The sequence below is a fragment of the Heteronotia binoei genome, chromosome 3 (genome assembly GCF_032191835.1).
Source record: "Heteronotia binoei isolate CCM8104 ecotype False Entrance Well chromosome 3, APGP_CSIRO_Hbin_v1, whole genome shotgun sequence".
NCBI classification, from domain to species: domain Eukaryota; kingdom Metazoa; phylum Chordata; class Lepidosauria; order Squamata; family Gekkonidae; genus Heteronotia; species Heteronotia binoei.
In genome coordinates this window covers 181,180,890-181,206,540 of record NC_083225.1, presented here as the reverse complement: position 1 = coordinate 181,206,540, position 25,651 = coordinate 181,180,890, and the positions used below count along the sequence as shown (strand labels likewise).

The 25,651-nt window shown below is 46.0% G+C and overlaps 1 protein-coding gene across 2 annotated transcripts in view; it reads left to right on the top strand.

Annotated features, from left to right (window-relative positions):
- Positions 1–25,651, top strand: part of TMEM135 (transmembrane protein 135) — a 289,517-nt gene that overhangs the window by 44,822 nt on the left and 219,044 nt on the right. For both annotated transcript variants that reach the window (XM_060234967.1, XM_060234968.1), the window contains exon 4: positions 19,883–19,916. In XM_060234967.1, the coding sequence (XP_060090950.1) occupies positions 19,883–19,916 (34 nt within the window). The remainder of the gene's footprint in view (positions 1–19,882; positions 19,917–25,651) is intronic.

The window sequence follows — 25,651 nt, the reverse complement described above, 5'->3', positions numbered from 1 at the left end:
CATCTCCTCCGACTCCGACCAGGAGATCGAGCCCGGCCAGCGTCCCGACATCGAACCGCCGTTTCGGCCTCGCCCTCGAGCTCCCCGCAGTCCACCCCCTCGGGACCGAGAGGAGAACATTAAGGACCGTTCGCCTAGGAGCCGATCCCCTCGACGCCGAGACCCTGCCCAGGTCCCATGGGACCAGAGACAGTGGCAATATTTATATGGGGCCTACCCCATGCAGCCTTCCTTCCCGTGGCTCCTTCCTCGTCAACCTGATTGGGACCAATCTTCCGAGGCTTCCTACCGGTCTCGGACGTCGTACCGTCCCCCGCGTCGCACAGCCTCCGCGTCGGTGTCGAAGGCTCCCGACGTCGAGGACACCTCATCACCAGTTCGGCACCGAGCCCCAACAGAGAAGCCAAAACCAAAGACCCCGGTGTCTCCGCCCGACCCGCATCTCTCGGATCGTTCGGAGTCACCTGCGCGATCACCTAGGTCGCATGATTCATCGGCTGATGAACAGGATACCTCCTCGCCGAGACAACCCTCCCCTTCACCGAAGACCTTCGAGGAGCAGCCAATCTCCCCCTCGGAGGACTTAAAATCATACGGGGACTTGGTAAAGCGCATGGCGCAGTCACTGTCACTCACCACTGTGCAACCTGAACCGATCGTTACCGACACGGTCTTCGATATCGTTCAGAGGGATACTTCCACCGCAGTGGCGCTACCTTTGACCAACGTCATGATGCATACTGCCAAAGCCTCATGGGACAAACCCATTTCGACACCTGTGTCGTCTAGACGCCTGGATCATATGTACCGAATCCAGGAAGCTGGTGCAGAGTTCTTGCACAACCACCCTCGTCCTAACTCCATTGTCGTTTCTTCATCTTCACGCGCCAAGAAGACGCATTCCACTCCTCCCGATAAGGAGGGGAAGAAATTAGACTCCATAGGCAGAAGGCTGTATTCTACAGGTTCGCTGGGCTTCAAAATCGCCAACTACGCGGCCTGTATGAGCCGTTACCAGTATGGTCTCTGGGACCAGGTGTCTACACTTCTTCCTAGCCTCCCGGAACAGACTAAAACTGCCCTCCGGAGACTGCAGAAAGAGGGTATGTTGCTAGCAAAGCAACAACTAAACTCTTCCAAACACTCGGGCGACACTTGCGCGAAAACACTTACAACTGCTATTGCCCTTCGTCGCCACTCCTGGCTTAGGTCCACGGCCCTCCAACATGATACCCAGGCCTATATAGAGGACTTACCATTCGACGGCTCTGGTTTGTTTAGTGCAACCACCGACTCGGTGCTGCAGGAAATAGATAAGAGCATCAAAACATCGAGGAACCTGGGAGTCTCTGCGGCACGACCTCAGTCCAAACGACAGACACCGAAACCTTGGAACCGGAAACCGTTTCCCAAGTCGCCGGACCAATCATGGCGCCCCAAGTCTGCCTCCCCGTACTCTAAACAGCAATACACGCCCAAGCCAAAGTATTCTCCTCCGGCTAGACAGTCTTCTAGGCAGAAGGGTTCCAAGCAACCCAAGCAGAGCCTTTGACTGCCTCCCGGCCCTCCTCCCTTCCCCTTCCTTATACCGTACCCGCCTCTTCCCGTATTTGGAAGCTTGGGAGACTATTACGACGGACAAATGGGTCCTCGGCATCGTTCGAAGAGGCTATATCATCGAGTTTTGTCAACGCCCGCCCACACCGACGTTCATTTCCACCACCCCTACGGACGCGTTGAGAGAAGAGGTCGTATCCCTCCTTCAGAAGGATGCGATCGAGCGCGTACCTTCAGACCAGCACCGCCTAGGCTTTTATTCCCGATACTTTATAGTGCCCAAGCGGGATGGTGGCCTGCGGCCCATCATGGACCTCCGGGCCCTAAATTTGTTCATAAGCTACCTCAAGTTTCAGATGACATCTTTGCCGAACATCCTCCCCCTCCTGAACCAAGGGGATTGGATGGCCACACTGGATCTGAAGGACGCCTACTTTCATGTGTCTATTCATCCCTTCCACCGAAAATTCCTTCGTTTTTCTATCGGCTCGGATCACTTCCAGTATCGGGCCCTCCCGTTTGGCCTTTCTACGGCCCCCAGGGTCTTTACAAAGACTATGGTCGTGATTGCAGCGTTTCTACGGCTTCAGGGCATCACCCTGTTTCCGTATATCGACGACTGGCTGCTAGTCGCTCCGTCTCGAGAGACTCTGCTGTGTCACATCACCACTACCCTCACGTTGCTGCAGAACCTGGGCCTGCAGGTGAACCACAAAAAATCCCGTCTCCAACCCTCACAGAGGGTCCAGTTTATAGGTGCCATTCTGGACTCCAGGGTTTGCAGGGCTTTCCTCCCACCGGACCGGGCGGAAGACATCATTCGGGCGGTGAGGGCTCTCCAGGAGTGCCCTGTCGCCACTGCTCGCCAGCTTCAGCGCCTACTAGGCCTCATGGCCGCCACCACAGCGGTGTTGGTCTTCGCGAGGCTTCGCATGAGGCCTCTTCAACTATGGTTTCTGGCTCATTTCAAGACCGGGAGGGATTCGCCAGAACGCCGCCTGTCGCTTCCCCCAGAGATCTTGCATTCCCTCGACTGGTGGACGCGGAAGGCCCATCTATTAGAAGGGGCTCCCTTTCACAAGGAACCTCCGACCCTCACCATCACCACGGACGCCTCCCTGTGGGGCTGGGGGGCGCATATGAAAGGACTCTGTGTGGGGGACTGATGGGCTTTATCCCAGGCAGGCAGTCACATCAATTTCCTGGAGCTTTTGGCGATCTTTCACGCGGTGAGATCCTTTCACAAGTTCCTGCGGAACAGAACGGTGGCAGTTCTTACGGACAATACTACAGCTATGGCGTACGTCAACCGACAGGGCGGCACGGTCTCCCGCCGACTCTGTGGCCTAGCCGTAGCTCTGTGGGACCTGTGCATCGCCCTAGGGGCCTCACTGGTCGCCACCCACCTTCCTGGGAACCTGAACACCCAGGCGGACTTCCTCAGTCGGGGGGGCGCCGCCGGGCACGAATGGGAGCTCAATTGGACTTTTCTGCGTCCTGTCTTCCGGACGTGGGGATTCCCGGAGCTCGACGTGTTTGCCACGAGGGCGAACAGGAGGTGCCCTCTCTTCTGTTGCAGGGGCGGAGTGGATCCGCTGTCCCTCGGAGACGGCCTCCTTGTGCCCTGGACGAGGCACAAGGTTTATCTCTTTCCCCCGCTGCCCCTGATCACCAGGGTGATCCAGAAAGTCATCCGGGAGCGGCCGAAGGGCATCCTTGTAACTCCCTGGTGGCCCAGACAGCACTGGTTCCCCCTGCTCCTTCGCCTGACCGGCGGGGTGTACCACCACTTCCCGCAGGCCCCGGACTTGCTGCTACTGCACGGAGGGCAGGTGGTACACCACGACATACCGCGACTGAAGTTGACGGCTTGGCGGCTCCAGTAAGGTCATGGTCGGAAAGGACCCAGTTTGTGATGCTGAATAGCAGGAAACCCTCCACTCGTAGAGCGTACTCCTATAAATGGGGAGTGTTCGTCCGCTTCTCTTCCTCCCGTACGGGTGACCCTATGACGGCGGGCCTGCCGATCGTCTTCGACTTCCTACTATCCTTACTGGACAAGGGGCTCTCGGTATCCTCTGTTCGCGTGTACCTTGCGGCCATTTCTGCTCACCACTCGCAAGTGGATGGGCGTACTGTGTTTGCCCATCCGGACACTAAACGTTTCCTCAGAGGGGCTATCAGACTGTATCCAGCTGTTAAACATCTGGCGCCCGCCTGGGAACTGTCTCTGGTTCTACAAGCCCTCTCGGGGAGACCCTTCGAGCCCATGGCTACGTGTCCCCTTCAACTGTTAGCCTGGAAAACGGCGTTCCTGGTGGCCGTAACCTCGGCTCGACGAGTGGGGGAGCTGGCAGCTTTGCGCTGCGATCCCCCCTACTTATGCTTCTCTGAGGAGGGAGTTCGTCTGCGACCTGATATCACCTTCCTCCCGAAGGTAGTGTCGGCTTTTCACCTGGACCTGGAGACGTGCCTTCCAGTCTTTTTTCCCAACCCGTCTAATGAGGACGAGCGTAGGCTGCACGCCCTGGACGTAAAGAGGGCGCTAGCCTTCTACCTGCAACGCGTCAAGCCTTTCCGGAAAGACCCTAGGCTCTTCGTGTCCTACGCCCAGCCTTCCCTGGGGCATAAAATATCGGCCCAGAGGCTGTCGAAATGGATAACGGAGACTATTAAGCTCTGTTATCTGCTGCGCAAGAGGCCTTTACCTGGGCCCATCAAGGCCCATTCTACCCGAGCGATGGCGACTTCAGCGGCCTTCATGCGAGGCGTCCCACTGCAGGACATTTGCAGGGCTGCAACCTGGTCCTCTGGACATACCTTCGTACGCCACTACGCGTTGGACCTACGAAGCCGTCGCGAATCGGCGCTGGGCCGAGCGGTGTTAGAGTCTGCTTCCTGCTGATGGACCGTGGCACCCGCCTCCAGGTATGGTCTTGGCTTGCTAGTCTCCCATCAGTGTGATGCACAGAGACCACGAAGAAGATAAACAGGTTTCCTACCTGTAACTGATGATCTTCGAGTGGTCATCTGTGCAGTCACACTCCCCGCCCTCCTTCCCCGCTGCGACCGGTCCATCACTGGGCTGACGTGGCGGTCAGAAGGAACTGGCGGGATGTCCGTGCCCGTCTCAGTGAGCATGCGTGGTGGGGGCTCCTGGGCATGCGCACTGGGACGTCGGCGCGGAAATCCGCAGCTTTTTAGTTTACCGATCGAGATCGGCGCAGGCGCCTTACTCCCATCAGTGTGACTGCACAGATGACCACTCGAAGATCATCAGTTACAGGTAGGAAACCTGTTTATGGCTTGGGCAACGGGCAAGAAGCACTAGCAGTTGTATCTGGGACAACATCTAGCCCAGGGGTGTCAAACTCATTTGGTATGAGGGCCGGATCTGACATAAATGAGACCTTGTGGGGCTGAGCCACGTGTGTACCTATTTAAGATTAGGCAGCAGAGATATAAACTTTATTAAGGATACAGACAAACATAATGCTTAAAACATTAGCACTTGTTGGTCTTAAAGATGCTTTCTCTTTGTATATCTCCCGTGCGACCCAGGGAATTGTGCTAAGGAAGCTCTGGCTCTTTCCTTCCTTCCCCAGGGGACTAGGAGGGGGAAGAGCCTCAGCCAGTAGAAGGAAGAGAGGCTTGACTCAGTAGCTCTGCTGTGCAACTGAGAGAGCCTCGCAAAGCAAACTATCCCTCCCCCTCTTCCTCCCCAAGGGAGGAGCCTCAGCCAATGGAGAAAATAGAGGTTTTGCTCTGTAGCTCCTGTGCGATTGAGCAAGTCTTGCAAAGCAAGCTGTTATGTAAGGAAGCAAGAGAGAGGGAGACGGATGCAGATGACAGCCAGTTGCTCCGGGGCCTGATAGGAGTCCTCCTGATTTGGCCCCTGGGCCACATGTTTGACACCCCTGATCTAGCCTGTAGTGATCATGGTTCTGGGTTCCTTCCTTCCTTCTGACATTTATTCTATGTGACTCTTACTTTAAACAAGTTTGACCACCCCTGGCTCGCACCCTGAAACTTGCTGGTCTCTGAGCTGCTGTTGGACTTGAATCTAATTGTTCTACTGCAGACCGACATGGCCACCCTCTGAAATTATATTTAGTTGGAGATGCTTTGTTTCCTTGACTCTACATTTGCATTAAATTGAATTCCTGGACATGTGGAAATTGACGGATGTTTGACCAGGCTGCCAGGATGGTAACCTTAAGTTCCCATTTAGCAAGCAGCATCCCTAGTAATTTAGAGATCTTATTACCCACTCAAGTCCAAGTTGTAGCCAAGTGTCAAGAGCTGTGGGTAGGCCACAGAAACGACAAACTACTTAAGGTCTAACTAGCTCACGGCCACGTGCATTGCGTGGAAAAAAAGCCAGGAAGTCTCTAGGCTCAGATAATGATTGGATATTGTCGAGCCCATATTCATCAGTACACACAGAAGGCAGAGAGCCCCATGTAGATTGTATATTTTGTAGTTTGCCCTTGACTACCAGTCATGTATTGTTTAAATGTCTTTCATATGCAGGCCAAAGCTCTTTATATGCCCAACCACAATGTGAACTTCTTGTTCTAGGAGAAAATGTTAATCTGCACATTTTCTGGTTTTGGAGGCTTAGGATGGAATCTTTTAAAATGACCCGAAAGTTACTGGGACCTGGTGGTTTCTGGATGACAGACTTTTAAATGGAAGTCTGGAAGAATTAATTGTTTTGCCTGGTTGCGGCGATCCTCAGAGCATTGATCAATCTATATTCCACGGCGGACTTTATTACAGAGTGGTTTGCCATTGCCTTCCTCAGTCATCTACACTTTCTCCCCAGCAAGCTGGGTACGCATTTGACCGACCTCGGAAGGATGGAAGGCTGAGTCAACCTTGAGCCAGCTACCTGACCCCAGTTTCTGCCGGGAGCAAACTCAGGTTGTGAGCAGAGAGCTCAGACTGCAGTACTGCAGCTTTACTACTCTGCGCCAGGGGACTCTTGAATTATCTGCCCAATACCAAATCACCATCAGTTTATACAGGGGCATTATGATACTGGCTGATTTGTTTTCAGTTCCCTTCCTAATAATCCCCAGCATAGTGTTGGCCTTTTTTATTGCAGTTGCACAGGTATTTTTTTTTTTTATCAGGAGCGCACAGGAACACAGTTCCGGCTGGCTTGGCATCAGGGGATGTGGCCTATTATGCAAATGAGTTCCTACTGGGCTTTTTCTACCAAAAAAGCCCTGAGTATAAGGGAGTGGTATGCTGCAGTGCTGCAGTCCAAATTCACAACCTGAGTTCGATCCCGCTGGAAGCTGGGTTCAAGTAGCTCTGGCTCAAGGTTGACTCAGCCTTCCATCTTTCCAAGGTTGGTCAAATGAGTACCCAGCTTACTGGGGCTAAAGTGTAGATGACTGGGGAAGGGAACCACCCCATAAAAAAAGTCTACCATGAAAATGTCGTAATGCGATGTCATACCATGGGTCAGTAATGACTCAGTGCTTGCACAGGGGACTGCCTTTTTAAGGGAGTTCATACAACCATATGAATGAGTACCACCTCCTTAAACCATTCAAGAGCTGTTGTCCTCAAGAATCTTATTCCAGTGGAGGGTTGTGGGGCAAGTGATGCTCTGTATTCTTGGTGCTTGCGGGGGGGGGGGCACAGTGTGAGGACGTCTAGTGTCCTGGCCCCACTGGTGGACCTCCTGATGGCACCTGGTTTTTTTGGCCATTGTGTGACAGCGTGTTGGACTGGATGGGCCGTTGGCCTGATTTATTTATTTATTTATTCCGGGATTATATCCCGCCCTTCCCACGAGTGGCTCAGGGCGGCTAACAACAAACAATAAAACAATAAAATCGGAATAAGATAGTTACAATTAAATCAAACATTTAAAAACCTAAAAACCTTAAAAACCTTAAAACTAGTATTAACTATACGGTGATCACAGATATCTAGAGAGCTACATTAGTCCAGTCAGGCGTAAGCTAACCGGAAGAGGGTCGTCTTACAGGCCCTGCGGAACTGAGTAAGATCCCGCAGGGCCCTCACCTCTTCCGGTAGCTGGTTCCACCACATAGGGGCCATTGTAGAAAAGGCCCTGTCTCGAGTTGTCTTGAGACGCACTTCCTTGGGCCCGGGGATATTAAGGAGATTTTGGGTGCCGGACCTCAGTACTCTCTGGGGAACGTGTGGGGAGAGACGGTCCCTCAGGTAGGCAGGTCCAACATGGCTGATCCAACATGGCTTCTCTTATATTCTTATGTTGCCATGCTAGTTTGTCGCAGCAAAAGCAAAGTAAGATTCTAGAAGCTCCTAGATCTAAGAAACGGGGATTGATTTCTCCAAACTTCAGCAGTTCATGCATTCCTTGTAAGACCCACTGTTCGTTACTGGTCCTCTCCAGTCAAGCTGACTTGCATATCAGGAAAGCGTGTTAATTTAAACAGCTCTTGAAGAAAGGCAATTAGACCGCTCTGGGGGCTCTCTGTTGTATTGTTTACCCTAATCAGCCTAGCCTTCTGTGCTTTTCACTGGTTAATTAATTAACACAAATCGGCAGCAAGGAATGCTTAATTGCAACTAATCAAAATAAAAGATCTAGAGCGGCTTTGAAAGGGACCATTTTGTGTGTGTCCCCCTTCAAGTGTCCTTTAGGCAGAATTAGCGTTTACTTAGCGGCTGTTAACATTATAGCCGGCGCCTGTGTAGTCACTGTGGAGCAGGCTGTGTCACTGAGGCCATTATAAAACCTCGACTTGAAGGCTATATAGTTTAGTTATAAAAAAGGTACCCCGGGCTACCTCTAAACAGAATTTGGTTTCAGAGCCGTTTTTGGGGAGTGGGGGTGGTTGGGAATAATAGCATATGCTTCCTGTGTACATCCTAAAAGCTGTCCTAACGTGTATTTAAAAACAAGATTAAAAATGCAAAAGCTGAGAAGGTTTGTGAATGTGTGAGTTTGTGAATTTAGGATCGGTTTGCTTATGCTGAGATCTTAACACTACACAGTTTTTGCTTTTCCTCATATACATTTGCACAATCGTATTCAGCAAAGTTACCCAGGGGATGTTACTAATTGCCCATATAAAATTGGCAGGCGTGTATACGTAAATCTTTGTTTCCAGGTGCGTGAAGGAACACTTCTTTAAACAGAGATTGTTTGTACAGCGTGCTGTTATTACTGATTGTGGTATGCTACCTATTAAGTGTACTTCCAACAGTATATGTGCTATAAGCTAAACACCACAAGATTTTTGTGGCTTTTGTGGATTTGACAGCTTAAACACAAATAGTATGTGGGCTAAAATGTTATTGCAAATTAATGTTTGTGGCAGTATGGTATATTTAAACATTATCGGCTAATTCTATAAAGAACTTCCTGTTTTCCAGGGCTTTTGTATAACAGCCATTTTTGGTCACACTGGGTTTTTGTTAAAGCTCATAAATCTGGATAAAATTATTTGCCCCCTCATCTGCTTGACTCAATATAGTGTCTCTTGTGTATTTTTGCAAAGGTGCAAATTTTCTGTTTTCAGTTACGGTTTTTGCCTTGTAAACATGAGTTTTCACGCAAAAGCATGTTTGCTTACAACTGGTGCTCTGTTACGGGTTTTTTGGTTAATGTTAGCATTAAGCTTGCTGCAGATATAACTCTAATGTAGTTATTTCTCAAAAGGGAAGGGGAAATCAAAGAAGGTGGGAGAAGAGAGGAGGAGGAAAAGGTCGCAGATGGAGAGGAGAAGAGGTGGAGAAGAGAGCAAGGCAGTACAAGCTTTTATCTCTTAACTATCACTAAGTAGAGAAAGAAGTACTTTTCTCCCTTTCTCACAATACGAGAACTCATGGACATGCAATGAAAATGCTGAGTAATCAGATTAGAACTGAGTAAAGGAAGTTCTTCTTCATCCAAAGGGTGATTCACGCATGGAATTCACTGCCATGGGAGGTGGCAGTGGCTACAAGCATAGCCAGCTTCAAGAAGGGATTGGATCAACATATGGAGCAGAGGTCCATCAGTGGCTGTTAGCCACAGCTTATTGCTGGAACTCTCTGTCTGGGGTAGTGATACTCTGTATTCTTGGTGCTTGAGGGGGGCACAATGGGAGCGCTTCTGGTGTCCTAGCCCGACTGGTGGACCTCCTGATGGCACTTGGATTTTTTGGCCACTGTGTGACACAGAGTGTTGGACTGGATGGGCCATTGGCCTGATCCAACATGGCTTCTCTTACATTCTTATGTTCTTATCACTAGAGTCAGGTATCACTATGACTCAGGTATCGCTTATTGGAACAGTTGTGATTATGAACTCCCTCCCGCTCATGCACAAAGCCCACAATCCTCTCATAAAACAGACTGTTTTAATTGTTTAATTTTAATTTAGGATGTAAGTAATATGAGTGAATTGTTTGATTTTACTGGTTGTGAGCCGCCCTGAGCCTGCTTCGGCGGGGAGGGCGGGATATAAATCCAATAAACCATAAGCCATAATGATTTGGCAAGTTATGCTTGGTTTTCAGTGCCCTGGGAACTGCCGTTATTTCTGAAGTTGTGCTGTAATTGCATTGCTGTGGAAGTGACAAGATGACATTGTGGTTCTGGCAAAAAGCAAACCAGATACTAAAATATAAGCGTGGAGTGAAAACCTTGGCTGCAAATGAACCATTGAATCCATTTTAAGCTTCCCAGATAACGTTGTGTTGGGTTCTTTCCCCCCCCGCCCCCTTCCAAAGGTAAAAATGATGGATGCCTGAAGTTCATTGAAAGTAAGCTTGGGAGCTTCCCGTCAATATTGCTTGCCTTTGAAACTCTCCCACTCAGTGTATATGAGAGTGGCAGAAAGCCTTTGACCACCGAAGCAGTTTTTATAAAGGTCCTGGGAATTTTTAGATGAATGCTCATGTACCGGAGATGTAGGAGTTGTTTGTCTCATCTTTAAAGTATTTGAACTTTTCAATGTTGTTGTAAAAGTGGAGAGGGGGGCGGGAGGAGGGAAGACCAGTCCTTTTCTCCTATACATCACATTGGCTTGTGATGATTTCACTTCTGACTTCCCTCAAAGATATTTTTATTTTGTTTGCTGGATTCTTGTACGCATAGGTTAAAATCTAACTGTGTCCTTGGACTGATTTTTAATTTCCCTGCCAAAATACCACCACAGGCTCATCAAAATACAGATTATGGGGAAGAATTGTCTTGTCTATTCTGGCCAAGATTCTGGATTCTGGAGAGCCAGTTTGGTGTGCGGACTCTTATCTGGGAGAACCGGGTTTGATTCCCCACTCCTCCACTTGCAGCTGCTGGAACGGCCTTGGGTCAGCCATAGCTCTGGCAGAGGTTGTCCTTGAAAGGGCAGCTGCTGTGAGAGCCTTCTGCAGCCCCACCCACCTCACAGGGTGTCTGTTGTGGGGGAGGAAGGTAAAGGAGATTGTGAGCCGCTCTGAGACTCTTCGGAGTGGAGGGCGGGATATAAATCCAATATCATCATCTTCATCTTCTTCTTTGCAAATCTGCCCCTGAAGTCTTTTTCAAGAAAGTAGGCAGACTCTCATATGAAACGTGGGTGTACTCCCACAAAAGGTTATTGCGGTAGACAGAGATAGCGTAAAAGCAGGAAGCGATTAGGTTTACCCCTAAGTTAGAACAGCTCTAATGAAACCATTAAAAAAAATCCTGCCAAGGCAACAAGCTAATATCACCAAATTTATGCACCAATTTAGAGTTCGACTAGCACACGCTAGACTTCTGCTAGACAGCTGACACAAACATTTGAACTAGGGAAGGCAGATGGGTTAGGCACTCAGAATTTGTGCTGTTTCTCAGACAGGATTAAGCAAAAGAAAGTATCCATAGGTGCATGCCCACTAACACTGATAGCCTTCAAAGTGTTACTAGCTCCCAGAACAACAGGTTGGTTCTTCCAGATCTGTTCTTGTACCAACAGAAGGCCCTTTGTGCCAGAGGGAAGTCACCATCATTAGTGGCAGGACCAGGGGTGGAATTCTAGCAGGAGCTCCTTTGCATATTAGGCCACACACCCCTGATGTAGCTAATAATAATAATAAATTTATTCTTATATCTCGCCCTCCCCTGCCAAAGGCAGGCTCAGGGCGGCTCACAGGACATGGTATTTACCATGATTACAATAAAATACAATCATTCCTATAAAAACAATTTAAAATATAAAATATAGTTAGTTTACAGTCATAAATTAGGTTAAAAGTTAGATAAAACATTTAAACATTATAAGTTGTTAATTAAGGTGCTACAATTCAGGATATGTATAGGATGGCTAGATGTCAATTAACCGGGTTCCATCTTAAAAGCGAGCTGAAAGAGGGTGGTTTTGCAAGCCTTGCGGAACTGATTCAGGTCTCGCAGGGCTCGCACCTCCTCAGGTAGTTGATTCCACCATTGGGGAGCCATTGTTGAGAAGGCTTGCTCCCTCGTTGTTTTCAATCTAGCCTCCCTTGGCCCAGGGATTTTTAGAAGATTTTGGGAACTAGACCTCAGTGCTCTCTGGGGGACATATGGAGAGAGGCAGTCCCTAAGGTAGGCAGGTCCTCAGCCATATAGGGCTTTAAAGGTAATAACCAGCACCTTATAACGAACTCGGTACACAATTGGCAGCCAATCCTCCTGGAGCTTACAAAAAAGAGCCTTGTAAGCTCTTGGAGGATTGGCTACATGAGGGGTGTGTGGCCTAATATGCAAAGGAGCTCCTGCTACAATTCCACCCCTGGGCTGGACTCGAAGATGGCAGTACTCTAAGATGACGGTTGTCACAACCGGATCCCATGAACACAGAAACATCTGCCTTCTACTGAGTCAGACAGTTAAGTCTGTCAAGGTCAGTGCTGTTTACTTGGAGTGGCAGAAGTTCTCCAGGGTATCAAGCAAAGAAGGGTCTTTTCCTATGCACGTTTACTATAGGTTCTTTAACTGGAGATGCCAGGGATGGAATCTACATCATACAAACCAGATGCTCTAGCGTACACAACTAGACAGCATAAAAACGACTTCTGTAATTATGTGAAAGTGCAGCTTGCCGAAGAGCCAAGCTTTTTAGATAATAAATTTAAAACAAGAATGTATCCTGTTGTAGTATTTAGTCTACTGTACTCTGAAAGCAGTCCTTTGGGGTCTGAAATGGCGATTGAAAGCTCTGACCCGGAATCTGTAAACCATATGGTATATATATTTGGTTTCATAACAACTTTTTGCTTGGGGTTTTTGTTTTAATTATTGAAAACTCCCTGCTTAAGTTGGTGTGTTCTGCTCTCTCTGCGATGTTTTTGAAAGCTTAGCTGCGCTTGTTGCTGTTCAGTGAACTTTTGCACCAGCATTTCACTGTCGGGACTTCAGCTAAAAGTAGGAAATAGGTGGGTGTGAATGATTAAGCATAACTTAAACATGCTTTGTTATTTCAGACGTCCTCCAGACACCCCCTCTCATAATTCTAGAACTGGAATTGTGGCCCACTTGGGCGTTAGGCAGCTGTTACGGAGGTAAATTGCAATCTCTCGATTTCCGTGTGCGGTTGAATTAGCTACCATGTATGCATTTGATTTTGTACCGAAGATTCTCAGGTGTGTGACTATGCCATGGGATTTGTTTCTCAGCCTTCTGGAGGAATAGTTTTGTACAGCTTTGTAGTTCAGGAAATGACAGCCAGGTTGGCGCTTTTCTTATTTTTGTTCCACAGACTGCAGGAATTTATCCCTACAGAATGCAGATCCGTTCCCAGGAAAATTGCCAGATATATTTTCATCAGTACGTACGTTAAAGCACACACTGGACAAACCATCAGAGGGGCATGCTACCAAGTCTACTTAACTGTGGATGGGAACTAAAGTGGTGGAAATGGTTGTGCCGTGGATTAAGGCTTATGTCATCTGCTTGATACTCCACAAGAACTGCTTTTGTGTTCTCCCCAACCCCTTTTTAGTTGGAAAACACCTGTGTGTGTTACTTTGAAGCATGAATGTTTGCCTGAGTATTTAATAGCACTGTAACTCAGTGTTGCAACGTAAGTTTTTATGGGATGGCCACTACAAACTAAATGGAAATGGTTAAATATTTTTTTGTTTCTTGGCTCCAGTTTGGTGTAGTGGTTAAGCATGCAGGCTCTTATTTGGGAGAACCGTGTTTGATTTCCCCACTCCTCTACATGCACCTGCTGATTTGACCTTGAGTCAGCTACAAGTTCTCTCCGAGCTGTTCTGCTCAAAAGCAGTTTCTGTCAGAGCTCTCTCAGCCCCACCCACCTCACAGGGTGTCTGTTGTGGGGGAAGAAGACAAAGGAGATTGTAAGTCGCTCTGAGACTGATTCAGAGAGAAGGGCGGGGTATAAATCTGCAGGCATCTTCTTCCATCATCAAGCAAAACAAAGACTGCAGCCAAACAGTCACAAAGATATTGAGACTGGGAAGGGTGACTGTGAAGGAGCTAGAACAGATTTTTAAGTACGCTTGGGTTGCTGGCAACCAAGACCAAGATAATTCATACCATAATATTACCCATTACTATATACAGGTGTAAAGTTGGACAGTGAAGAAAGCTGACAGAAGAAAGTTGTTTCATTTGAAATGCAGTGTTGGAAGAGAGTTTTGCAGATACCGTGGGCCGCCAAAAAAGACAGATGAGTGGGTTCTAGATCAAAACCGAGCCTGGACTCTCCCTAGAAGCTAAAGTGACCAAACTGAGACTCTCATACTTTGGTTACATTATGAGAAGACAAGAGTCCCTAGACGAGAAACAAGAATGCTAGGAAAAAATTGTAGGTAGCAGGAAAAGAGGAGGGCCCAATATGAGATGGATTGGAGGTCAGTTCATAAGTCCAGGTGGTTTGAGGCACTAGAATAAAGTTGAACATATGAACATATATATGAACATATGAAGCTGCCTTCTACTGAATCAGACCCTCGGTCCATCAAAGTCAGTATTGTCTACTCAAGACTGGCAGCAGCTCTCCAGGGTCTCAAGCTGAGGTTTTTCACGCCTATTTGCCTGGACCCTTTTTAGTTGGAGATGCCGGGGATTGAACCTGGGACCTTCTGCTTACCAAGCAGGATGCTCTACCACTGAGCCACTGTCCCTCCCATTATAGTCCACTGGCACCTTTAAGAGCCACAAAAGTTTGTTAAAGGCATGGGCTTTCGTGTGCAGATACACTTCCTCAGATATATTCGTTTATTGGGTCGCTATAAGTTGGGAAGTGACTTGGCGGCACTTAATGCACACACCACACACTACTTTGTTCACCTAGAGCAGGGGTGTCAAACTCGTTTGCTATGAGGGCTGGATCTGACATAAGTGAGACCTTGTTGTGTGTCGTAAAATGTAATGCCAGGTAGCAGAGTGATAAACTTTATAAAGGACAGAAAACACAAAAGTTTTTTTTAAAAACAAAATTAAACATGCTTAAAACATTAGCGCTCTTGTTTATTTAATAGTCTTTGATAACGGACATCTCTTGCTCTGAATTATTGTGTCAAGATTTGGAGACAATGTCTGTGCTGTAGCAATCTTGCGTATACTGTTCAGGTGTGTATCTGTAAGTTGCAAACATTCTTTTGATTTATTGATGTATCGTTACAGAAATCTCATTGTCAATCATCTGAGCTTAAGACCTAGGGGAAAACATGAAATGGCTGAACATTGCAAGCTTTTGTACATAAGCTGCTTCATGTGGTGGTCAAGAACATGTGAAGGCACCATGACACAGACTGATAGTTATGTGCAGGGCTTTTTTTTGAGGAGGAATGCACAGGAATGCAGCTCCAGCTGGCTTGGTGTCAGGGTTCTTGCTTGTCTTTTCCTACAAAAAACTGTATGTGAAACAATGATGAAAAAAGCCCTGGCTATGTGTTTGTCTACAAAACTATAGCCTTCTCTAGAGAAATAACTACAACTCCTATGAGGCAGTGCAAGAATAGAGACAGCCATGTTTAGTGGTCAGTATCAGTCTGGGAAGTCTAAGTTCAAAATCTCCAATTAGTCAGAGGAAATCAAAGGAAAATATGAAATCTGAAAGAAAAATCAAAGGAAAAGTGCTGGGTGAACTTGGTCTGGATGTGTACACTCAGCCTAATCCACCTCACTGGTTTGTTGTTATTCCTCATCGAAATAATTCATGCACTTCCCTACTGAGAAAGACTGGATTATGAAGTCATGATCTGGCATAAGAAGCCTAACAAAACACACTCCTCCTCCCTTCTCTGTAGCAAGGAAAAAAGCTTGTATCTTGAATAAAACGTTTTTGGTCTTAAAGGTGCTTGGTATCTCTCTGGTGTAACTGAAGGAACTGGGCAAAGTGAGGGGATGAGGAAGGGAAAGGAACCATCCAATGGAAGGAAGCAAGAGAATGAGAAGGAAGCAGACAACAGTGAGTTGCTTGTGGGCCTGATAGGAGCCCTCTGGGGGCCAGATGTGCCTTGGGGCTGCATGTATGACACCCCTGATCAAGAACTTCTCTTTTCTAAAGGTAAAGGTAGTCCCCTGTGTAAGCTCCAGTTGTTTCCAACTCTGGGGTGACTAAAGCTCCCCCCAATTGCATTGAAATTGTGCCAGGGTAGGGGCCCCTCGACACAGATTAACGAGGGAGCTCTTACATCCAGGCGGGCAGCTGTGCTGGTCTGAAGCAGTAGAACAGATTTTGAGTCCAGTCGAAACTTTGAGCTCAACAAAACTTTATTCAAGGTATGAGATTTCGTCTGCTGGCATACTTCCTCAGATACATAGAAATGGAAGTTAATGTTTCCTATATATAGGCAGATGCCTTTAAATAGGTGAGCAGCAAGTTAGCATAAAACATATTGAAGATATTTTGACATAGGCGAAGACTAAATAGCAGAAAACAAGCTAAGTTTACAAGTAGTAGTAGTAGTAGTAGTAGAAGATGATATTGGATTTATATCCGCCCTATACTCTGAATCTCAGAGAGGTCACAGTCTCCTTTACCTTCCCACCCCCGCCCCCCACAGCAGACACCCTGTGAGGTAGGTGGGGCTGAGAGAGCTCTTACAGCAGCTGCCCTTTCAAGAACAACTCATATGAGAGCTGTGGCTGACCCAAGGCCATCCTAGCAGCAGCAAGTGGAGGAGTGGGGAATCAAACCCGATTCTCCCAAATAAGAGTCCCCGCACTTAACCACTACACCAAACTGGGTCTCAAGTAGCAAAATGTTTTACTATTTAATTATGGGGAAAAACAGTGGAGCAATAAATATGTCAAAGTAGAAGACTAATGTGTAAAAGTATACTTCTTAATTGTTAAGAGTATTTCTCTGCTGTTACACTCCATTAGTCTCCTCTTAAGCATGGAGTTGGTTGACACCATCCTTTCTTTTGAGGTGAGGTGCTGTGTTATGTCAGAGGAACATATTTCAATATTCATTGCATTGCATTACATTCATCATTCCAAAAAAAGAAATACACTTAAACACCGAGGATGTTTAGCCCTTCTTTGGTGAGAATAAATATGAAGGACTGAATGAGTTTAGCATATGTAATAAGATAAGAAACCAGTGTCCCTGTGACGACTGCACAAGGGAAGGTATATTAGATGAGATTGTAGCTTATCCTTTTCCTGGCCAATCCAGCCAATGGTGATGTCAGGGGTGTGGTCTAATATGCAAATGAGTTCCCGCTGAAGAGGGAACCCCTGAATAATTAATGAATACCTCAATAATAATAATAATGGAAAATATGGTTGTGCCTTCAAAAGAGAATGTCTGATGCAACATTTAGAGTGACTGTTAAGAGGCCCCTCAGAGGAGCTTCTGCTAAACTGTTAAAACCAGACAGGCTAAGGGTGTGGATCCACGATAACACGGGCCCCGCAGAGAAGGAGCTTCTTGCTGATAACACAGAGGGACAGAGCAGGGGGAAACGACAAGAAATAGCTGGAAGGAAAGCAGGAGGTGGAGCATTTGAATTAGATAAGAGGGGGCGTGTCTGCTTGTTTTGGGGATGAATAAAAATGGTCAGAAGGCTGAGGATTTTAACTTAGTCATTTTGAGCTTATGCTGACAAGTTCTACTTTGATGTCAAAGTAAAATACCTCGCTTCAAACCAAGCAGTGTGTGGGGCTTCGTTATTTACCTGCTACACCGCTGGGCTTTTTCTACGAAACAAGCCCTGGTTGGTTGTATATATAACGGTGACTGAATCTCCAGGAGCTGCTACCTCTGAGTTGAACCAGTGCCTACGGGAGGGTAAATGGAAACCGAATCCTGATTAGAAAGAGATGATGATGATGATTGGGTAAGAAGTCTGTATCGATTGTGGTGACCCTCTGCACAAATGACGAGGTGCCACTTTTGAAGAACTCATTTGAAAGCCACATGAGGTGGTGGTGGCTACAAGCATAGACAGCTTCCAGAGGGGGTTAGATAAAAATATGGAGCAGAGGTCCATCAGTGGCTATTAGCCGCAGTGTGTGTGTGTGTGTGTGTGTGTATGTGTGTATATATATATATATATATATATATATATATATATATATATATATATATATATATATATATATGTGTGTGTGTGTGTGTGTGTGTGTGTGTGTGTGTGTACCTTAAATATATATATAATTGTTTTGGCAACTGTGTGACACACAGTGTTGGACTGGATGGGGCATTGGCCTGATCCAACATGGCTTCTCTTATGTTCTTATGTGACACAGAGTGTTGGACTGAATGGGCCATTGGCCTGATCCAACATGGCTTCTCTTATGTTCTTATGTAACACAGAGTGTTGGACTGGACGGGCCATTGGCCTGATCCAACATGGCTTCTCTTATGTTCTTATGTAACACAGAGTGTTGGACTGGATGGGCCATTGGCCTGATCCAACATGGCTTCTCTTATGTTCTTATGTAACACAGAGTGTTGGACTGGATGGGCCATTGGCCTGATCCAACATGGCTTCTCTTATGTTCTTAAAGCTTGGGTTTTTTGAAAGCTGGACAAGGGACTCCTGTCAGAGAAAAGAAACAGGCTAATAAAAATATACATTGAGCTGCATTTAGTTTGGAAGCCATCCCCACTTCTGCAGACGTATCATCTGGCCGCTATGATCCTCGCTGTGGTGACTTCAGGGCTAGATTACTGCCGTCCACTCTGCGCCAATGATTATTTGGATATTTCAGCTGGTGCAAAATGCAGTGGCCTATTTGCTTTCAGACTTACCTAATCTGGGCTGCAGTACATCCTTCAGTGGCTGCCTGTTTCTTTCTGGGTCTAATTTAAGGTGCTGGTGTTTCTCTTTAAAGCCCTTCTTGACCCGGGACTGACATTGTTGAAGGACCCGTTTGTCTTGGTGTGAGTCCTATCTTTCAGTTACATTCCTTACAACTGCGTCTCCTAATAGAGCCCTCACTCTCTAGGATAAAATCATTTTCTGCTGCTGCTGAAGTATTATGAAACAACCTCCTGGAATGAGTGAGACAGATATCTTTGGGGCCTTCTGGTGACAGCTTCAAGAGGGGATTGGATAAACATATGGAGCAGAGGTCTCTCAGTAGCTGTTAGCCACAGCGTATTGTTGGAACTCTCTGTCTGGGGCAGTGATACTTGGTGCTTGGTGGGGGGGGGGGCACAGTGGGAGGGCTTCTGGTGTCCTGGCCCCACTGATGGACCTCCTGATGGTGCCTGGGTTTCTTTTGGCTACTGTCTGACACAGAGTGTTGGACTGGATGGGCCATTGTCCTGATCTAACATGGCTTCTCTTATGTTCTTAAATCAAACTTCAGAGCTTATGCCGTGCTCAAATTGGTTTGGACTTAACTGTTTTAATGTAATTGTTCTTACCATTTAACCAATTTAATTAATAATTTAACCATCAGTCTTAGTCACTTCTGATTTCCTGTTCTGATTTTTTAAAAATTATATCTATATAGTTGCTCATTCTGATCCTGACTCTGAGAAAGAGATGATGTATACAAATCATTTAAATAAACTATCTTGGGCTGGACACTAGCTTGCAGCCTAATTAATTTCACAGTTATAGGTGTGTGTGGGGGGGCGGGAATGAGGTATTCCCATGTTTCCTTCCTCAAGGAAGGTTGAGATTTAAATGCATTGGGTAATTGTATGATTTCATAACCAGATCCTTGATTTTAACTCTGTAAGAGAGCAAGCAGCTGTTAGAAATACTTGAGAACTGGGCTTGTTATGTTCTTGGCAACCAGCTCCTTGCTAATTATCCGAGGAATTGTTGTATTCTAACAGAATGTTATCCCTAGGCAAATAGCAAAGTTATTAATTATTAGTTGTGTTTGAGGAATTATGGTTCAATATGGCTATACTAATTATTCTGCGTATTTTTTCTGTCTGTAGGCGAGGACTGCTCACCATTTACATGGCTAATTTGGTAAGTAACGATGTTTTGATGATATGCATATGAAGGGAATAACTTTGGAATCTGTTTTTTAATCCTTTTAGTTGTATTCTCCTTAAATGTAATGACGATATCATAGTGACTTAACTGACACTTCTCATCCGCTAATCCTGGGATTCTAAATGTCTGCTATAAACAGTGTTTATAACTTTATATAGTGCATGTTGGTGAACCGGGTTTTCTTCTACCCAATTCACTCAAATGTTTTTTTTTAAACTTAATTGGTTAATGCGTCTTTGTTCTGAGTATGGTTCTGGTATGACATTTGTACACTTTCCTTTGCAATGTTTGAAAATAAATTACTGCAGTTTAAAAAAAGTGTCAATTTCATATTATTTCAAGCCTCTTTCATTCACGTGTGACTTCCAAAGCTGATCTCTGCTAAATTGGTTGTAATCTTGGATAACAGAAGCAGTGTCGGGTTAAACCCTGTGGAGGCCCCTAGGCAGTCAAAATATTGTGGGGGGGGGGGGACTTGCAAATTAACTCAGAGTTGGAGCGCCCGCCCCGCTGCTGCCAGCCCCCACCTCAAAAGGCCCTTTGACAAAGCTGTGGTGGAGAGGAAAGAGAGGCAAACTTGGCGACAACCCCAGCAGCAGCCACACCTGGCAAATTGGGCAAAGAGCGGCTCAGTTGCTGGCTGTGCTTATAGGCTGGGAGGGCTGCATGCAAGGGGAAAACCAGGGGGGGCGGCCCGGGGCCCCTAAAAGGGTGGGGTTCTATAGGCCATTGCCTAGTTGGCCTAATTGTTAATCCGGCCTTGAACAGAAGCCCTTTCCACAAGTTCCGGTGAATTGCACGCATGCAATCTTTGTACAGTGTACCCTGGATTTTACTTTATATGTGTGTTGTGTTATTCTCATGTTACATTCAGTTTATTCAAAACCCACTCATTCACCCCGCTCCCTCCCCCCATTCATCTAGGTATTGTTCCCAGGTTTCATTAGTAAAGTGGACATGCATTGACTCTTAAAATCTGAAGGATGCACGTACATGCCCGCTGTAACTTAAGAAATGCAGGGGAGCCTATAACAACTAGAAAATTTTCAGAGTAACTGGACGTCGCCTCTCTTGAAAACGCTACGGGTTCGCCGTAAGTTGTCTGAGACTTGGTGGAACTACTGCATAGCATCCTCAGAGGGGTTTAAAAAAATTATTTTATTGATTTGTATCCTCCACATTCAGCAAAGCTTGCAAAGGAAGGTGTGAATTGGGTAAGAAATGTTCAGTCACCATCCACGTGGTTGGCTCGTTTGTAGTGTCATCCTCAGCAGTTGTACCCTCCCAAGCCATATGAACTTAGAAGGAAGACAGGAGGGGTAGGGAAGGAGGTTCTGCAGAATTTCTGGATTTCACTCTGTAGATGCTCAGAGGCCGCCAATGTCTTCCTGCGCATTCCTGTCCTGCAAGACCAACAGTGTGGTGGTGTATAAAATAAAACCCTTTCAGGGCTGACGTTACAAAAGGGTGCGTCGATTTCTCTTCAAAGAGAAATTCCTCTTTTAAAAGATATGCGAGAATAAATGAATTGTACAAAAAATAAACTCCCATCTCCGGAATAATGCTAGTTATTGGCCAATGGGTATAGAAACCTTGAGTTGGAAAGGATGTTATAGGAGGAGGAAGACGAGATTGGATTTATACCCTGCCCTTCGCTAACCAAAGGAGTCTCGGAGTACCTTACAAATCTCCTTTCCCTCCCTCTCCCGACAACAGACACGCTGTGAGGTAGGTTGGGCTGAGGGAGCTCTGAGAGAACTTGTGACTGACCTGAAGTCACATCAGGAGGTGCATGTGGAGGAGTGGGGGAATCAAACCTGGTTCTCCCAGATAAGAGTCCATGCACTTCACCACTACACCAAACTGGCTGTCTGGTCCCCTTTCCCCTCCCAATACAGGAAATCCAAAAGCAAAGCATTCTTGTCAGATGACTGTCAGGCCTCTTTTTGAAATCTTCCAGTGAGGAACAGCCTCCCTTCCTTCCAAAAATTAGTTCCACTGCAGGGCTGCTCTTACTGTTAAGAAGCCTTTCCTGATGTTCCGTCGAAAGCTGCCCTCCTGTCTTGCTCTTAGGAACCACAGGCACTAAATCTTTGCCCTCTTCCATGTGATCCAGCCACCCCAAGCAGGCCTCGCTCACCTAGGGCTCTCCTTGGTGCCCCCTCAGTCAAAAGGCCAGCAAGCCACCTGCTGCCCAAAATCACATAAGAAGTGGAGAAAAGGTGGCGTGGGCTTCTCCAGGGGTTAATGAGACTGCTGGGGGCATGGCAAAGCCCCTGATGGCTGGCTGCCCTCGCTCCTAATCCAGGGACTGTTATGCAGCTGCACCTACTATTCAGAATTTAGTCTGAAAGAAGAATACTTCCAAAAGTAGCCAAACACAGGCAGGAAAATGTAAATTTAGACTGCAATGTGTAAGAGCTTTATTTGTGACACGAAGGTTTTATAACCAACTATTGACCTCCCTGGAAGTTGGGGTGGGGTGGGGGGAAGGATGTGAAGTAATTTTAGAGCTGATGTAGCTGAGAATGCGGGCTTCAGAATCCGAACCAGTTGCAATCAATGAATCAACATGTTTATAATACCAAGGAATGGAGAATTGATAGTAGCTGGTCCCGGAGGCTGTGCAAACATTCACGAGCCTTCCCAGATCTATTTTGGAGTGCACATGTTGAAGTCAAGACATTTCTAAGATGGTAAAAGGGGATGTATTGGTAACGTATATATGTGTATATAAGACAATCCTTTAAAGATATATCGGGATCAAAGAGAACTCCGGGATTCCATTGGAGGGTGAAAGTGAAACGTGATCACCACAGTTACAAGGAGGGGAGGGCTTGCGAATAAGATCCCCTCTTAATAGCTCTGAAAAGCCAGAAGCAGGGCAGATGAGAAGTTGGCAAATGATCTCTTTTGCAGTGAAGCGGGTTGAAAGGGAGAGGTTGAAAAAGCCAGGGAAATGCGTGAAATGTATGTTCCCGTGCAGTAGCGGCAGTCGTGCCAGCAGTATCTCTTGTCAGGACACATTCTGCAATGGCCATGGCTGAGGCTTTTTCATTGGCCCTGCCATGCATGTGGAACGGCCTTCTGAAAGAGGTCAGAGGTCTTCTAGCCTCCTGGCTTTCTGGTGGGGCTGTAAAGCAGAATTATTCCACAGAGCTTTTGGGGTACTTTGAATCCTGGCCAAAGGGATTATTTTTCCAGCTGGGCCCAAGGTGTTTTTAGCATGGCAACATTAATGTAGTTTTTAATGTGTTTATCTTTTATAATTTTTTAATTAGGTGGTTGTATACAGTTTTATTGTATTTTATAGTACTGTTACATGCCTTGGGGCCTAAATTGGTCAGGGGAAAGGAGGCCATGTAAATATTTAAAATAAATGAATAAAATACTGGAATCTTACATGGAAGATAAAAAAAAAATGAATGAGTGGAGAGGAGCAATCCAGAAAACTGGACATTGCTGTCGCAGTATTCTATATACTGTAGTAGCACAATTAGGGGTATGCGGACTATGTTTTGATTATATTTTATTTTGTTGACATGGTTAAAAATACAATAAGTCACAATGTTTGAGCAAACAAAAATAAAATCAAGGGAAGAACTAAGAAAAAAAAGTTCTGCATTCAGTACAATAAGTCAAAATGTTTGAGCAAACAAAAATAAAATCAAGGAAAGAACTAAGAACAAAAAGAGTTCTGCTTTCAATACAAATAAATTTAGCCCCGCTTATGATTTCTCCAATCAAACAATCTTCAGAAAAGTGTTTTCAGTAGCTTTTAGTGATGGATTGCAGTTTTCATGCAGCAACTAAAGGAATGTGAAGGGTTAATTCTTTAGAGAGCCTTGAGTGACATACTGTTCTAAGCAATCTGATTGGTTAGCATCAGCTGAGGGGAAAATAAAAGCCTTGAGAGAGCTGGATGCTGAGAAGAATCAGTCAGATTCCTGCTTTATTGAGGAGAGATGTGCACTGAGACTTTGAAAACAGCCCTGATAGAAAGAGGGTCTAGTTCTTACAGAGTCAGATTTCAGCTTTGACTGAACACAGTCTGAATTCAACATTACTGAGAGCAGTTTGAACACAGAGAGCTGGGGGAGAGTTCGGCAAGGAAGTTTGGGTAGTAGAGAAGACTCCCATTCAGGCCAAAGGAGAGGGGCTAGATCTTCTAGGGTGAGAAAATTCCCTACCCAGTCAAACATGGAAAGTTATCTCTGGGAGGGTACAGAGTTCCCTGGTCTTGTGTTATCAGAAACTATCTATGAAGACCTTAAAACTCAGCGAGCAACTCAAGAAGAGTACTGGTGTTCTAAGAGAAGGGGTTTTGGTACTGGGAAGAGGGTACCAGCTTTCTCAACACCAAAAGAGTCTGTGTTTGGGAAAACACTGGAACAAAAACCTCTCAGTATAGAGCTAAGGGACTAAAAAAAGTAAGAATCTCTCAGCCTGATATATAAGAACAAAAATCTGTGCTTGTACTAGTTTTACCTCAGTAATTTCAACCCCTGATTTCACTTGACCTTCCCCTTTGATGTTAAATAAAATCTTTTATTATTTTTGTATTTTAAAAGTATCTCAAGTGCCATTTTCAAAGGTTTACGTTAAAGTGCGATCCGATTCCTTCCCTCAGGTTCCTGGGCTTAGCAAATAGTCAACATATATAATTTATTCACAGGGTGGGACAACCAAAGTTTCTTTAGGGGATACATGTTACCAGTGTTGCTCAGTCAGTGAAGGTACAGAAACAGAGGGAAAATCCAGCCTCTGAGCAAGGGAAGTGGAAGGGGTCCATCATACCTTCTAATAGTGCTTCAGAGAGCTGGCCAGGTTGGCCTCTCTGAGCAGGGAATTCCATTAAAAGAGTGCCACCACCAAGAAAAGTCTTGAATTTTACATTGACCAGCTGCTACTCTGTCAACAGAGACACTTACATAAGGCCCTCCTCCAAGGTTTGAGTTCAGAAGGGCTTGTGATATCTGCTCTATCTCAAGGGGTCATTTTTCGCAACAGCTATTTTTTTCAGAGTGACCTATGTCCTTGGAAAGCTTGCAACTGAAGCAGGGTTTTCTAGGGGAAAGGCACGATTTTATGATGTTTAACTTTAAAAATGAAATGTATGAAACCTAGTACTGGCCTTTTCCCTCCCATTTCTCTTGTCACCATTATACTCCACAAATACACCTCTTCAGTGAAGCTTTCAAACCAGTAAGGTTTGAAGTTTTGCCTGACCTTCAAAGGATTGAAAGGAAAAAAAATTCAAAATGGGATGGAGAGGAGTGTAAAGAAGAGTTTTAAAAATTGTGTTCTGATAACAAGATGGTACCAACATCAGAGGTTTCTCAGTAGCAGTAGGCATGGTGGTTCTTTGTCCACCCAGTGATATGCCAAAGAAGTTCTTTGTCCACCCAGTGATATGCCATGTAAAGAATCCCGGGGGTAATGCGAAGAAACAAAACTCCTCCTCCTGTTCAAACAATACAGACTATAAGCATAAATATGCTGAGGCGATGCACAAAAGAGAGAGAACCAGAGAAGGTCAGAGTGCTTCCACTTCCATAGAGACAAATTGTACCACATTGTACAGATTTGTACAGTATGAAAGGTATAAAATGTCCAAGTTTAGAGACTGATCCCTCTTAGGAGACAGCTTGAAAGAACATAAGAGAAGCCATGTTGGATCAAGGCAGTGGCCCATCCACTCCAACGCT